General features: G+C 31.5%; 1 protein-coding gene across 1 annotated transcript in view; it reads right to left on the bottom strand.

Moving 5' to 3' along the window:
- The window catches only part of LOC126890730 (uncharacterized), a 101563-nt gene that overhangs the window by 45363 nt on the left and 39239 nt on the right, over positions 1-16961 (bottom strand). Inside the window, exon 3 of the mRNA XM_050659900.1 lies at positions 3497-3639. Within this exon, the coding sequence (XP_050515857.1) occupies positions 3497-3639 (143 nt within the window). The remainder of the gene's footprint in view (positions 1-3496; positions 3640-16961) is intronic.

Genomic DNA, 16961 nt, shown 5'->3' on the forward strand with positions numbered 1-16961 from the left:
ATTTCATATTCCGCAAACTAAAAATTTTGAGCTCGTTCCACTGAGCAGGAATTTAATACTTTAGTGGGGGGGGGGGGGCTGAGTCAGCCCCCCACTACTTAAAAATAGGAATATTGAATCGGTTTTTTCGGCAGAATTACGAGCTATTTATGAGCTCTTGAAATTATATAGTTTCGATTTTTGAGCTCATCCCCTTCACCCCCAAACAACCCTTTAATTGATTTAACTTAAGAGAAAAATGCTGAGAAAACTTAAAATATATCGTATTGCGGATATAATTCCTATAGCGTATATACTCTAAGAATAAACTATTAAATCACGTGCATTTCGATTATTGAGCTACAACCCCTTCGCAAGAAAACCACCCTATCTTCCCGGCTTAAGAGAAAGTTGTACTTAAAATGCATTAAACTAATTATTTGGCGACTACATATCATTGAATAATTTATAAGCTTCCAAATTACGCGCATTTACATCAGTAAATTACAATTTATTTTGTATAGTGCAGTCACTGAAGGTAAAAATCAACGATTACCTTCAATTTCGGTGAACCTTCATCGATTTTCACGAAAATTGGTCAGTGGTCAGAGGATACGTCAAGAAACAAAGGTGACATGGTACCACCTTGCGCCTTTACCCTGAGGGTGGATACCGCCCCTTCTCGGGGGTGAAAATTATTTTATTAAAAATAACTACACAAATCAATAAAAGAACAAACTAAAAGCAAAATTTATTATATAAAGTTAATAAAATAAGTCAATACTTTTTAAGTTATTAAAGATCAAAGATTTTAATTATTCGTGAAAAAAATGCATGTTATGAAGCGGTTTTTCGTAAATCACTGAAAAACTAAGTTTTTACAAAAAAGTTAATAGTAGTTTAATTCGTATAGCTTATATTCTAAGAATAAACTCTTAAATCACGCCCCTTTCGATTATTGAGCTACAACCCCTTCGCAAAAAAACCATCCCATATTCCCGTCTTAAGAAAAAGTTGGACTTAAAATAATTTAAATTAGCTATTTGGCGACTAGATATCGTTTAATAATTTATGAGCTCGCAAAATATACGCATCTCAATTATTGAATTGCCATTTTTTTTCTATAGTGCAGTCACTGAACGTAAAAATCAACTATGACCTTCGATTTCGGTAAATCTCCATTCATTTTCACGAAAATTGGTGAGCGGATTTTGATGCTATCAACTTTTTCTGGAGCTAATTTTTGATAGGTATTTCTAAGTACTTTGACAAGTATTTAGTACCTAAGTGTTATAAAATGAATCTCTTTCCCGTTATTTAAGCTTGAATCCATAGATTTGAACAGTCGCAGAAAAAAATATACATTTAATTACCAATAACTTACTTTAAATTAACATTAAAGGGTTTTTCAAGTAAGCAATTTATTATATTTTTTATTAGCTTCACTTTTAGTGATGATCACTTTTTTGTAAAAACTTACAGTTTTTGAGTTATTTATGAAAAATCGCTTTAAAGCATGCATTTTCTTTCAGAAAAATTAAAATATTTGATCTTTAATAACTCAAAAAGTATTGATTTATTTTAATCACATTATGTAACAAATTTTGCTTACAATTTGTCCCTCTCTCGATTTGTGGGGTTATTTTTAATACAGTAATTTTCACCCCCGAGAAGGGGTGACATATACCCCAGGTTAAAACCCCAAGTTGTTATTGTTATTTCGTGAAAATGAATGGAGATTTAACGAAATCGAAGGTCATAGCTGATTTTTACCTTCATTGACTGCACTATAGAAAGAAAATGGCAATTCAATAATTGAGATGCGTATATTTTGCCAGCTCATAAATTATTAGACGATATGTAGTCGCCAAATAATTAATTTAAATTATTTTAAGTACAACTCTCTCTTAAGCCGGGAATATGGGATGGTTTTCTTGCGAAGGGGTTGTAGCTCTATAATCGAAAGGCGCGTGATTTAAGAGTTTATTCTTAGAATATAAGCTATACGAATTAAACTACTATTAACTTTTTTGTAAAAACTTACAGTTTTTCAGTGATTTACGAAAAACCAAAAACCGCTTCATAACATGCATTTTTTTCACGAATAATTAAAATCTTTGATCTTTAATAACTTAAAAAGTATTGACTTATTTTATTAACTTTATATAATAAATTTTGCTTTTAATTTGTTCTTTTATTGATTTGTGTATTTATTTTTAATAAAATAATTTTCACCCACGAGAAGGGGCGGTATCCACCCTCACGGTAAAAGCGCAAGGTGGTACCATGTCACCTTTGTTTCTTGACGTATCCTCTAACCACTGACCAATTTTCGTGAAAATCGATGAAGGTTCACCGAAATTGAAGGTAATCGTTGATTTTTACCTTCAGTGACTGCACTATACAAAATAAATTGTAATTTACTTATGTAAATGCGCGTAATTTGGAAGCTTATAAATTATTCAATGATATGTAGTCGCCAAATAATTAGTTTAATGCATTTTAAGTACAACTTTCTCTTAAGCCGGGAAGATAGGGTGGTTTTCTTGCGAAGGGGTTGTAGCTCAATAATCGAAATGCACGTGATTTAATAGTTTATTCTTAGAGTATATAAGCTATAGGAATTATATCCGCAACACGATATATTTTAAGTTTTCTCAGCATTTTTCTCTTAAGTTAAATCAACTAAGGGTTGTTTGGGGGTGAAGGGGATAAGCTCAAAAATCGAAACTATATAATTTCAAGAGCTCATAAATAGCTCGTAATTCTGCCGCAAAAACCGATTCAATATTCCTATTTTTAAGTAGTGGGGGGGGGCTGACTCAGCCCCCCCAATAAAGTATCAAATTCCTGCTCAGTGGAACGAGCTCAAAATTTTTAGTTTGCGGAATATGAGAGCTCATAAATAGCTCATAAATCAGGGCTATTTGTTTTTTGGTTTTTGCAAGTGGGGGGGGGGGGCAGCTCAACACGGGTGCCATTTTTCGCCTCATTACCTTCACGCTCCCGTTTTGCTCTATAGTCTGTACGATTTTTTCATGTTTAAATTTCCTAATATCTCTTCTCATTTCGATATGTCTTTATTAAGTGCTCTAATGGTTTGTGGGTCAATGTCCCTTTCAATTTGTTTCATACTTTTTCTAAATTATCCTGTTTTCGCTTGCGTTTGGTCTTCTTGACTATTAGTCTCAGTACTAAACCATTTTAACACACTGATTAGAGGATAGTAAGTGCATTTCTCAACTTTATCTTAATTTTTTTATTTTAATTCTTGTTTGTGTATTCGTTTGCATATTCTATTATTTAAAGCATTTAAAATACCTAATAATTTTCGTGTAGGCGTTGAATAACAAGGGTTACAAAATACATACATTATCATCAAATTCTTTGCGTGAAGCTTGATAATCTTAGATCATACTAAAAATGAATACAAAGTTTCTTTCAGTTAATTAAAACATTAAAAACATTTTATGTTGGTTTATTACTCGTGGAAAGCAAAATTAAAATTCATACTTACAATATCGGCCACATAGGCTCTTTCCACAATATTTGTGTCGATTTTCCACTAAAAGGTAATCCTTGTAACATCCATAGCTACTTTGTAACTGAAAATCAGCCATAAAAACTTGTAATCCGCAATATCCGGGTCGCTTTTTAAACCTAGAATAAAATTGGTATGTTAGGATGCTCTATTGTCATTTTATAATCGAAAATGTCATGTAAATGCTATGGTCTGTTTTTAAACCAAGAGGAGTAATTCAAATATACCGCGCCGTAATGCTTGTTTGTAATTGGTCCAACCTCAGACAAGTCTACTCCACTGTTATGGAATTTTGGCACTAATGACTTTTATCAAATTTTGACACTACCGGCATTTCATAGGTTAATTAAATTATATCGGCGATTTTTTGTGTTTTATGCGTTATTCCTTTAATTTTTAGATCTTTAGTCTACTTTTATATAAAAAACGGTTGTTTTTAGAACTCTTTAGCTACGTATTAGTATAATACAGGGTGTTTCATTGGGAAAGTAACATACATACCTTAATAGTATGGTATAACTAGACCCAAACTCAGACATCCAAAGTGAAAGTTATCCTCCAACACCAAATTATTCTATATGGTCCACACAATGTTCAGAAAAAAGTCACACCATTTTGAGCGTCGGGTTTGGGGGGGGGGGGATAGGGGGGAGAAATCGGTTAATTCGTAGTTTTTTAGGTTTTTCGTCAATATATTTCTAAAAATATGCGGTTTAGCATGAACAACCTTCTATACAAAAATGTTCTACATTAAATTTGAAATAAAAAAGTTCTATGTATAATCCTTCTAAAATGAACGGTTCCAAAGTTACGATGGTAGTATAGTATAATTGGTCCAAAAAAAGGCCTAACCCAGACATCCAAAGTAAAAGTTTTCCATATTGTTCAGTAAAAAGTTACACCATTTTGAGCGTCCGGTTTGGGGGGGGGGGAGATGGGGGAAAATTCGGTAAATTAGTAGTTTTTTTAAGTTTTTCGTCAATATTTCTAAAACTATACTTTAGCGTAAAGAATGTTCTATACAAAAATGTTCTACATGGAATTTAAAACAAAAAAGATCCGATACATAATTGTTATAAAATCAACGGTTCCAGAGTTACAGAGGGTGAAAAGTGAAGGTTTTCGATACTTTTTATATTCTTTTGGCAATTTATACAAATTTTCTTTAACAGGATTGGGTTTTGTAAATAAAATTTGCTATTTCAGTGGCCGATGGTATGTTAGTGACAAGCCCTTGAAGAGACGTCAACATCACTACCCAAAATAATCATCAATTGCCAAATAATATAAAAAGTATCGAAAACCTCCACTTTTCACCCTCCGTAACTCTGGAACCGTTGATTTTATAGCAATTATGTATAGGACCTTTTATGTTTTATGTAGATTTTATGTAGAACATTTTTGTATAAAACATTGTTTACGCTTAAGCATAGTTTTAGAAATATTGACGAAATACTTAAAAAAACTACTAATTTACCGAATTCTCCCCTATCTCCCCCCCCCCAAACCGGACGCTCAAAATAGTGTAACTTTTTACTAAACAATACGTGGATTATATAGAACAATTTGGTGTAGGATGAAAACTTTTACTTTGGATGTCTGGGTTAAGTCTTTTTTGGACCAATTATACTATACTACCTCCGTAACTTTGGAACCGTTTATGCATAGGGCCTTTTTTATTTCAAATTGAATGTAGAACATTTTTGTATAGAAGGTTGTTCATGCTAAACTGCATAGTTTTAGAAATATTGACGAAAAACCTAAAAAACTACGAATTTACCGATCCCCCCCAAACCCGACGCTCAAAATGGTGTGACTTTTTTCTGAACATTATGTGGACCATATAGAACAATTTGGTGTTGGAGGATAACTTTCACTTTGGATGTCTGGGTTATGGCATTATTTGGATCAATTTTATCATACTATAACTGTAGAAAGAGGACACTCAGGCGGTCTTAAAAATATCATACTTAATGGGTGTTACTTCATTCATAACAAAGATACTGGCTGTTTTATCTATTTTGCCATTTTCTTATTTGGTTCACAACTTTTTAACCACACTGTATATTTATTTTGTATTTGGCACGCAAATATTCTTTAAGGTATACAATCAACTAATTTATTTACAATTGAAAAAAATCCAGGTTCGGATTAAAAAATATTGGAAAAATATTCCGACACAAAAACAACAGCTGTACATTAAATTTTTTTAAAATGGATTTTGTATTTGAAAAGAGGATGAAAAAATAAATTTAGCGGTGTACTTTGAATTTTCGGCAAATTGATTTTTCTTGTAAAATTTTGAATTTGAATTCTGAAATTATGCGAATTGCGAGAGCTCTAAGTAGAAAAAAATTGAAATACGACTTACAACTTGTTAAACACACTGTATATTTATTTTATATTTAACACCAAATATTATTTAAGGTGCCCAATCAATTAATTTATTTAAAATTATAAAAAATCCAGGTCTGGATTAAAAAATAATGGAAAAATGTTCCGACCCAAAAAATACCATGTACATTATTTTTTTTAATGGATCTTGTATTTGAAAAGATAATGAAAAACCAAATTTAGCGGTATACTTTGAATTTTCGGCAAAATGATTTTTCGGGTAAAATTTTGAATTTGAATTCTGAAATTATCTGAATTGCGAGAGCTCGAAGTAAAAAAAATTAAAATGTGGCTTAATTTTGATTAATACCATTATTTAATCTAAATTAGTAAAATGTTAACATTTTAGTATTTTTTTATTATGGCGACCAATAATTCATAACAAATATTCACCTGTAATAATGAATGAATAAATAATAAAAGTCCACACAAATACATAACTTTAATCAACTATCTTAAAAATTAAAAAAAAAAACAGAAAAAACTTGCCGAAAAATAACTTGTGGATATCTAAAATCCAAAGTTTATAACGGGGAAATAAATAGTAGGGAGAACTTCTTGGTCGGATTCGAGACGCCTTTCAAGAAATGAAGAATAACCCTGACGAGATTAGGGAAGTCACTCAGACAATAAATAACAAAAAGAGCACGACTTTCTCTTTAACATGGTGGTGGCCATTTTGAACAATTGTAGTTTTAATAATTAATTTTTGTGAAAAAGTTTTCTGTTTTTTTTTAATTTCTAAGATAGTCCGTTGATTAAGGTTATATATATTTGTCAGTTTATTATTTTTATTATCTTTATTATTTACTTTTTATTATTTATTCATTAATTATTTAAGGTGAATATTTGTTATGAATTATTTTTCGCCATAATAAAAAAATACTGAAATGTTAATATTTTACCAATTTAGATTAAATAATGATATTAATTAAAATTAAGTCACATTTTATTTTTTTTACTTCGAACTCCCGCAATTCACATAATTTCAGAATTCAAATTCAAAATTTTACCAGAAAAATCATTTTGCCGAAAATTCAAAATATTTTCCATTTAGTTTTTATCCTCTTTTTAAACGCAAAATCCATTTAACAAAAAAAAATAATGTACACGGTGTTTTTTTGGGTCGGAACATTTTTCAAATATTTTTTTATCCGGACCTGGATGTTTTATAATTTTAAATAAATTAATAACCTTAAATAATATTGGGTGTTAAATATAAAATAAATATACAGTGTGTTTAACAAGTTGTAAGTCGTATTTCTATTTTTTTTTCTACTTAGAGCTTTCGCAATTCGCATAATTTCAGAATTCAAATTCAAAATTTTACAAGAAAAATAATTTTGCCGAAAATTCAAAGTAAACCACTAACTTTAGTTTTTCATCCGCTTTTCAAATGTAAAATCTATTTTAAAAAAAATTAATGTACAGGGTGTTGTTTTTGGGTCGGAATATTTTTCCAATATTTTTTAATCCGGACCTGGATTTTTTCAATTGTAAATAAAGTAATTAATTGTACACCTTAAAGAATATTTGCGTGCCAAATATAAAATAAATATACAGTGTGGTTAAGAAGTTATGAACCAAATAAGAAAATGGCAAAATTAATAAAACACCCAGTATCTTTGTTATGAATGAAGTAACATCCACTAAGTATGGTATTTTTGAGACCGCCTAAGTGTCCTCTTTCTACAGTTAACGTATGTTACTTTCCCAATGAAACACCGTGTATACTATGTATGGATTACCGTCAAAGAAAGATATGATCAAAGAAAAAAGAAGGTGTATTTGGTGATTTTTCTAGTGACTTTCTTGGGTGTGAATCTGTCTTTTAAGTTTCCTCCTCTTGGTTTAAAAGCAAACCATAGTATTAAATCAATTTAATATTAACTTTTTTATACTGAATATTTTTTAATGATTTTAGTTTTTTCGAATTGTGTCGAAAGTATAATTGTATGTACAGTCGGAAAAATGAAAGAATACCCATGAACGATCACATCAATCGCTTATTTTGTATTTGCTATATTTTTCTATAAATAACAAACGTTTGTTATCCGCTGTGAGCTCGTACGTAGAGGGGATATTTACAAATTCTCGAGCGCCAGTAGTGGCAAGTCTGTAAACGTTTACCGGAAATTTGACATAAATGTCAAAGTGATTAATGTAAAATTAAAATTAAAAGCATTAATTATAAAAAATATTAGTTGGTCAAAGCTGTGGTATATATTTTTACCTTAAATATACTTACGTTTTAAATACTGAATTTAAGTTTTTTTAATGTTCCGTAATATGTAATTATAATTTAATCTAAAAATCTTAGCGCCATCTACACGACAATTGTGAAAGTATCCGAAGTAAGAAATTCATATTTTATCAATAGAACGTCAAAATGATTAGCAAAATCTTAAAAAAATCGATTACAATTTAATTAATTTTTGCGTTGTAAATGTTAAGCGATAACAATTAAATAATAAATTTAAAAATTACCGGTGAAAGATAATTCCAGTAATCCGCTAGGAGCGCCACCAGCGAAGCTCAGAGCGTATAGAAAAATACAGCAAATACAAAATAAGTGATTGATGTGATCGTTCAAGGGTATTCTTTCATTTTTCCGACTGTACGTATAATTATTATTATACTGGGAATGATCTATTTAAATTATTATAGTGCGAATAATTTTTAGGTATTTTCATCACCAGTGGCGTTACAGCTCTTTATGAGCCAAAGCCTTCTTCAGAACAATCTTCCATTCGCCCCTCTCTCTGGCAACTGTGTGTGTGTGTGTGTGTGGAAAGATAATTGCACGGAATCAAGTCCATTTGCCACAGAAAGATACAGAGTTGTGGGTTCTGGCAACTCTTCTCCATGCTCTAATTCAAATAGATTTTAAATCGTTCTCTAAGTTGTCTAGGTATCTAAGTCTTGGGTCTTCCTCTTGCTCATTGTTCTATCGGCCCTCTGCGGTTAAAAACTTTTCCGACTATGGCATCTTCCTCTCGCCTTATTACATGCCTTATCCATCTAAGACGTGCTACCTTAATAAATTTTACAACGTCAGGTTCTCCGAAACTTCTATACAACTCAAAGTTGTAACGCCTGTGCCACAAACCTTGTTTTTGTATCCCTCATGTTCTTCTTAGAATTTTTCGCTCAAAACGTTTGAGCAGTTCTTGGTCATTCTGTGTAAGTGACCAAATTTCTGAAGTCAGCAATGGCCTTATTAGTGCTTTGTAGACAGTCAGTTTAATTTTTCTGGATATTTCTGAGGCAATCAATTTATGTTTCCGGGATTTTCCATTATTTTGAAGGGTAACTACTTTTTATTATTTCACTACATACAGAATCCATAAATGGTATCAAAAAATGTATATACAATCTGTTCAACTTTGAGCTCTTAACGTTTGTAAACTATTGAAATACGATTTATTTAAAAATAAATGCTAACTTGATTTCTATTGCTCATATAAAATTCTTTTTTCCCTTTTTAATGTATTTTTTTTTCACCAGATTTACAGTAAGCCTACATGCACGCGACTGACATAAAAAATGTCGGAGTTTAATTGATTCAGGGCCCTCGCAAGGCTGATTGGCTCCCGCGTGCGGTATATATTTTAGCGCCCTTTAAATCTACTATACAGGGTGGGTGGGGAGGAACGCACCAAACTTTAAGACTGTATATTTTACGTAAAAATTATCAAAAATAACTCATATTATGTTGTTATTCGATTTTCATTTGTTTCCGAGATACGGGGTGTTAAAATTTAACATTTATTTATTGCTCTAAAACCGGTTGAGGTGTACAAATGAAATTTGGTGGGTTTTAAGACATAGTTTGTGCACATGTTTTGACACATAATTAAGAATTTTATATTCACCATTGGCGCGCGTACGAGTAATAGTCTAAAATTTTTGAAAGAAAAAAATAGTACGCCACTGAGACATTTCAAATTAAAAATTATTTTTGAATTCCCTGTTCAATTTCTGACAAACAATCTATCTTCATGTTTGTTGATATGACGCTTCATTTTCATGCAAAAAATAAAATAACTTAAAGCTTACAAAGTATTCGAAATAAGTTTCTACACACTCATATAGAAACTTCGTCGAAAACCTTGTAAGCGTTAAGATGTTTTATTTTTTGCATGAAAACGAAGCGTCGCGTCGCATGAAAAAAGGGAAGATAGATTTTTTGTCACAAATTGAACGAGGAATTCAAGAAAGATTTTTAATTTGAAATATTTCAGTGGCGTACCATTTTTATCTTAAATTTCAGACTATTACCCGTACGCGCGCCAATGGTGAATATAAAATTCTTAATTGTATGTCAAAACATGCGCAATAACTATGTCTTAAAACCCACCAAATTTAGTATCTAGGAAACAAATGAAAATCGAATAATAACGTATGAGTTATTTTTGATTATTTTTACGTATAATATTCAGCCTTAAAGTTTGGTGCGTTCCTACCCACTCACCCTGTATAAAACTAATAAATATTTTTGAAAAATTTAAACCCAGAATGAAAGACTACATTATTAATGAGGCCGAAAGTCCCTGAAAACTTCTATAATGTTTATTTTAATAAGTTACAGGGGTGAAAATAAAAGAGAAAATTTAGTGTGATTTTTAATAATTGCAAATATTTAATTTATAAGAAACTTTTTATTTATTTTAAGGGACTGTCGGCCCTCGGCAATAACGTTATCTTTCATTCTGCGTTTAAATTAAAAAAAAAATACTTTTTTAGTTTTCTCAGGATTCGAAAAAATGAATACCTACATTTAAAACACATTGAAAATTTTGACAAGCGACATTTTGCGCCTTTCCCCTTAAATTTTCTGCAACATTAATGAAGCACCCTGCATATACATTTAAGTAAATAACCAATAATATTTTGTCATTTCAAAGTTTGTCAGGGTTTGTTCAGGGTGTCTACATAACTAGGAACCATATGGGAAACTGTTTTATTATTAATTTTACGAGAAAAAAATATTCTTCATAAAAAGTTCTGCATTGTCTAGAACTCAGAATGCAACCATAAAATATCAAATTTTATGAATCTTATACGAGGTATGTCAAAAAATATTAATTTCGGTAATGAGCAAAGTACGTTTAGTTTTCACAAAATTGAAAAAGTATTATGAAAAGTTGTTCAGCATTAAAAACTATGTTTCTATATGCAATTACATCCTTCTAATTGAAATATATTGTGATCTAGAAAGGAACTTTACTTTTAATCGAAACTCATATTTTTTTACATAATATATCTCATATAAAATTGAAAAAAATTGATAGGATTTGATGGTCGCATCTTAGATTTTAGACCATGCATAACAATAAAAAAGTTATTGGATTATTCATAATAAATGAAAAGGGAGTTGGGTATCTGTTATTTGAGAAAAAATATTCCACTTAAAAGGATGTAATTGCATATTAAAACATCGTTTTTAATTAATTCCAAACAACTTTTTATAATAATAATTTTCGATATTGTGAAATATAAGGTACTCTTGATCGAAATTCATATTTTTATTCTCATAAGATTAACACAATGTTATATTTGGTTGCATTTTAGTTTTTGGACTATCCAAAGCATTTTATGAAGAATAAATTTTTTCCGTAAAATTAATAATAAAAAAGTTTCTCATGGTTCGAAGTTACGCAGACACAAGGTCTTAATTATTTTCTTTTTTTTTTTTAAATTGTAAATTGTGGATTTTATTAGAGGAAACCCCATTATAACTACATATTTAAAATGAATTATTATTATTCTATGCAATGATTATTATGATACTTACCATTTTCACAATTAATTTAATTTCCACACCACTTAAAATAACAACAAATAAAAAAGATTGTCCAATATTTTTTACACGAAAACAAAAGTTTTAAATCAGGGCAGAACAAACCCAACGGATATTGCAATAATAGTCGTAGGTAATTATTAACACCAATATAAAATAAAATTTTAAACCTTTTACTGCAGGAAACCACCCGTTCACCAGTAACAGTAAATAATGTTTGTGCCTAGTAAACGCATAGACGAGAAGGGAAAAGATACTCAAGTCAAATAGATATCATAATTCATAGAGTATTTTTTTACTTAAGGGTAATTATTATAAATTCGAGTAAAAGATTCACTTAAAATGAGTAAAACTACTTGATCCAGCATTCCATCAAGTTGTGTTTTTGTTGGAATAAAACTGCTAAGTTGCGTTTTATGGGTGTTAGTTTATGTTTCTACTCGTCAAAGTCAAGGAGTGTGATTTGATGTTTATTTGACTATTTTGAGTGTCGCTTTAGTTTACAACATAAAATCAACAAAGAAAAAAATTAGAAAGGAACAACAAAATGTAATATATTTTTGACGGAGTGAGTTCAACCTTTCAGGACGGGAATAATTATTTTTTCACTAATAACACAATATTTGATTTTTGAGATTTCTTTAGCTGTTCATAAAATAATTAAAATTGTATATAAAAAATGATTATCTCATTTACAATAAATATTTCTTATTTACCAAACCTTCGGTTTGGCGTCCCTTTGGGGTTACGCCCGCGTGCGCCGCACGCGTTGCACGCATGGTTACGGGGACACTGAATTGATTATAAGCTAAAAAGACAGGTCTATTTCAAACGGTTTTCTGATAACAATTTTGATAAAATGTTAAAACTTTTTTAATACATCTTAAAACTAAGCTCTCAATCTCAAATATCCGATTGCGATCTGTTAAATATCTCTGTATAGTCACTGTTAGAGCAAGAACAGTTGCTTAAATTATTGCTCCCTGGGATAAACAAATGGACTAACTTATAAACTATTTGGTCGATCTGGTTGAAATTAAGCACACTTAAATAACACATTAATATACCTACATATGCAAAAAATAAAGTTATTAATATTTATGAATTACTGCAAAAATGAGGGTTTTTTTTTGCAATTATCTCGGTCAATTCTTTATGTATTTCAATATATCGTCCCTACCATTTCCAGCAGGTCCATGTCACCAGCCCCCCTTTTTCGATTTGAGGGTCAAAAAAAAGCTCATTCGTCTGTATTGCGTTAGTACTCACCCTTCATTCGTTTGTACTGCCCCCACCCTTTTAAATCTGCCTGGAGGGGCTGGTGACATGTCATCCCCCCCTTTTTCGATTTGAGGGTCAAAAAAAGCTCATTCGTTTGTATTGCGTTAGTACTGGATTGTATCACCCTTCATTCGTTTGTACTCCCCCCACCCTTTTAAATCTGTCTGGAGGGGCTGGTGACATGAGAGGTGGCATTCCGATTTTTGCAGATAAAATTAGGTGACAACTTCAGTAATTATAATTGACTTATTCTCCTTCTCAAATATGTTTGGAACATTATTAAAAAAATTAAAATTTTTAAAAATTTCGAAAAACATCGATTTTTTTCAACTTTCATTGCTTGTAACTTAAAAACGATTCATTTTGGAACAAAGTCATAGGGAAATAAAATAAAGATAATTGAATTTTGTATGATATACGACATGACTAGTATAAAATATCTTAAATGATTATCCTTTCTGCAAAATAGCAATAAATACAAAATAAGATGGCAAAATAAGCCTCTTTTTATTCAATGTTTTTCAACCACTTTGGTTGCACTTAGAACCTTAGTATTTTACTTAGAAAATTCTTACAACATACTCAATCCGTCCACCAAATTTAATGTTCCAAATACTTTTAATCAGTGGCGGCTGGTCTGTAAGTGAAGGGGGAGGTCATATCCGGTGGTTCAAGATTTTTTTGGAAAAACTTCTTCTTCTTCTTTATGTGCCGTCTTCTACCGAAGGTTGGCGACCATCAAACGATAGGTTTCTCTGTTTTGTGCCCCATGTATTATGTTCACAGCTTCTGGTATTTGAAACCATTCTCTCAAGTTTCTCAGCCAGGATTTCTTCTTCCTGCCCAAACCTCTTCTACCTTCAATCTTGCCTTCGACGATAAGCTGTAGCAGACTGTACTTATCATTACGGAACACATGGCCCAGGTATGACGCTTTCCTCCTTTTAACAGTTGTTAACAATTCCAACTCTTTACCCATTCGTCTCAATACCTCTGTGTTGGTCACTCTGTCTGTCCAAGGAATTCTCAGTATGCGTCGATACAGCCACATTTCTAGAGCCGCTAACTTCTTTATAGTTGCTGCTGTTAACGTCCACCCTTCTACTCCGTAAAGTAGCGTAGAGAGTACATAGCATTTTGTGGCGCGCCATCGGAGGTTAACGCTTAGGTTGCGGTTGCTTAAGAGCTTTCTCATTTTTATGAATTTGGATCTTGCTATTTCAATTCGGATCCTAATCTCTACGTCTGGGTCCCACTTATCATTTACTGTATATCCCAGATATTTAAATCGGTGTACTCTTTCAATACGTTCGGCTTCAATATTCAGGTCGATATGTTGAATGTTCTTTTTACTGATCACCATAAATTTAGTTTTCTTTCTATTTATCTTCAGTCCAAATTGGTTGCCAGTTGTATTTACTCTATTTAGCATCATCTGCAAATCTTCGATGTTATCGGCTAGTATAACAGTATCATCTGCATATCGAAAATTACTTATTGGTACGCCATTAATCTTGATGCCCTCATTGTACTCTTCTAGTGCCTCTAGAAATATTTGTTCCGTGTACACGTTGAAAAGCAGTGGCGAAAGAATACAGCCCTGTCTAACCCCTCTAGAAATGGTTATGTTTTCACTCACCATATGTCCATTCTTTATGTGGGCTGTTTAATTCCAATATAGATTTTTTATAATCTGGATGTCCTTAGTGTCAAGTCCTGAAAGATGTAATAGTTCTATGAGTTTGTCATGTTTGATAGTATCAAATGCTTTCTCATAGTCGATAAAACAGGCGTAAACATCTTTCTGTTGATCCAGGCATTTTTGAATCAAGACTTGTATTGCAAATAGGGGCTCTCGAGTTCCAAAACCGCATCTAAAACCGAACTGTGTTTTACTTATGCTGTGTTCTAATTTTGCTCGTATTCTGGAATGGATAATACGCAAGAATACTTTAAGGGTATGACTCATTAAACTTATAAGGCGATATTCGCTACACGTCTTAGAATTGGATTTCTTGGGAAGGGGCACAAATGTAGATTTCAGCCAGTCCGATGGAATTTGACCAGTATCGTATATCTTATTGAACAGTTTCAATACTACATTCATATTGTTCTCGTTAAAAACTTTTAAAAATTCGACTGGTATTTCATCGCATCCTGTTGCTTTCCCATCTTTCGTTTGATCTATAGCTTTTATCACCTCACTTTTCAATATTTTTGGTCCATTCAGATCAAGAGAGTTCGTAGAAATATGACGATAATCCGTAAACAAATCTTTTATGTAAATTGCCCAAGTCTGTAACTGATCTTCTTTATCTACAATAAGTTTGTTGTTCTCGTCTATTAACTTACCAAACTGTTTTTTCTTGTAAGTATAAGAAAACTCCTTAATTTTTTTATGCATGTTAAAACTATCGTGTCTTCGTTCTAGCTCTTCTATCTCTTGACATTTTTCTTGTAACCATTTCTCTTTGGATTCTTTTATCTTTCTGCTGACAGTTCTATCTATTTGGAAAAACAAGACCTACAAATCCCATTTTAAATAATTTCTTATTCCATCATCTGTATTGGTTTCTTATAACTTATTTTGCAATATGTTGTTTAAATTTAAGCGGATCTTTATTTGACAAGTAAATATGAAATAAGTAAAAGGAACAAGTCTTCATTACTAATTGTCAAATAAATCAGATAAATAGTATGATATAATATGTAATTATAATAGCCAGAATATCAACAACCTACTTAAACTCAAAACCTAAAATAAATAAAAACTTACATTTTTATGCGGATTTAAAAAGTAAATCGATTCTTCTTCAATTTAATTTCATTTGGCGTTGGAGTTCATGTATACTAACCACTACCGACATTTTATAAAAATCTATAATAAAATAATATTAATCTCACGAACGCACTTAACTTAACTTTGTAAATTCCGAACTAATCTTACTCCCTGCGTAGATAGTCACGTCTCAACCGTAGATTTAAGGTCTACGGTCAATGACCACGATGGTACCAACTTGCATATAAGAGCGTATTTATGTGAACGTTCGGAATCCCAGTGCTGTATTCTCACAGTGAGGTCAAATAAATTTCTTGACCATCGTGAATGTTCGTATTTAGCAGTTTAAGAGTAATATTGCGGTAGTTTCAGTCAAAGATAAATTTGGCTTTTCGGTACTGTCAAACAGCTCGTATTTCATGTTTATTTATCGGTAATCTTTTGGCGGCATCTTTGTCGCTATATTTTACAACAACAAAATGACTGAAAAATCAATACAATAAAAGCAAAATTTAACTTTGAACGATACTATTGTATTCCGAACATTTTTAATACAGAAAATTTTCTTTTTTTAAGGAAATAATTCCATTATAATCGTTTGATTGTACAATTATTACAGGGAGGTCATTGACCAATTGACCTAAAGGGATAACCGCCACTGCTTTTAATACTTTTCGATTCCAAGGAATTCTGCCGTATTTATGTTTCAGTTATTCAGTTATTTTCAATCGGAATTATCTCTTTCTTAAAAAAGGTGTCAGTATGACCAGGCGACGTCTCAAAGGGGGGGGGGGCATCGACTCCATTGCCCCCCTCCTTGGATCCGCGCTTGTTACAAAGTGGGTTTTACCCCAATGGGAAGACATCGAGGTTGAAATTGGACAACGAAGAGCTCATTTCGGGATGCGCCGCATGAGATCTTTGAGTGTCATATCAATAGCGTGTGAAACTGTGAAATTAATTAAGTGGATGGATAAAGGACATCGCACACATCTTATGGAAAATAGAATGTCACTCAAATTCAATAAAATGTATACCAATAGATTCGTTTTAAATTAACGATCAAATCTTATCATTGCGCCAACTCTCTATTTTCAAAAATAAGAGCAGAAATTGATATAAATAAATCTGAGATCAAATGGGTAGGTACATAAGTTAGAGAGAGAAAAAATATTTTAAAATAC

This window comes from Diabrotica virgifera, chromosome 8, assembly GCF_917563875.1.
Source record: "Diabrotica virgifera virgifera chromosome 8, PGI_DIABVI_V3a".
NCBI classification, from domain to species: domain Eukaryota; kingdom Metazoa; phylum Arthropoda; class Insecta; order Coleoptera; family Chrysomelidae; genus Diabrotica; species Diabrotica virgifera.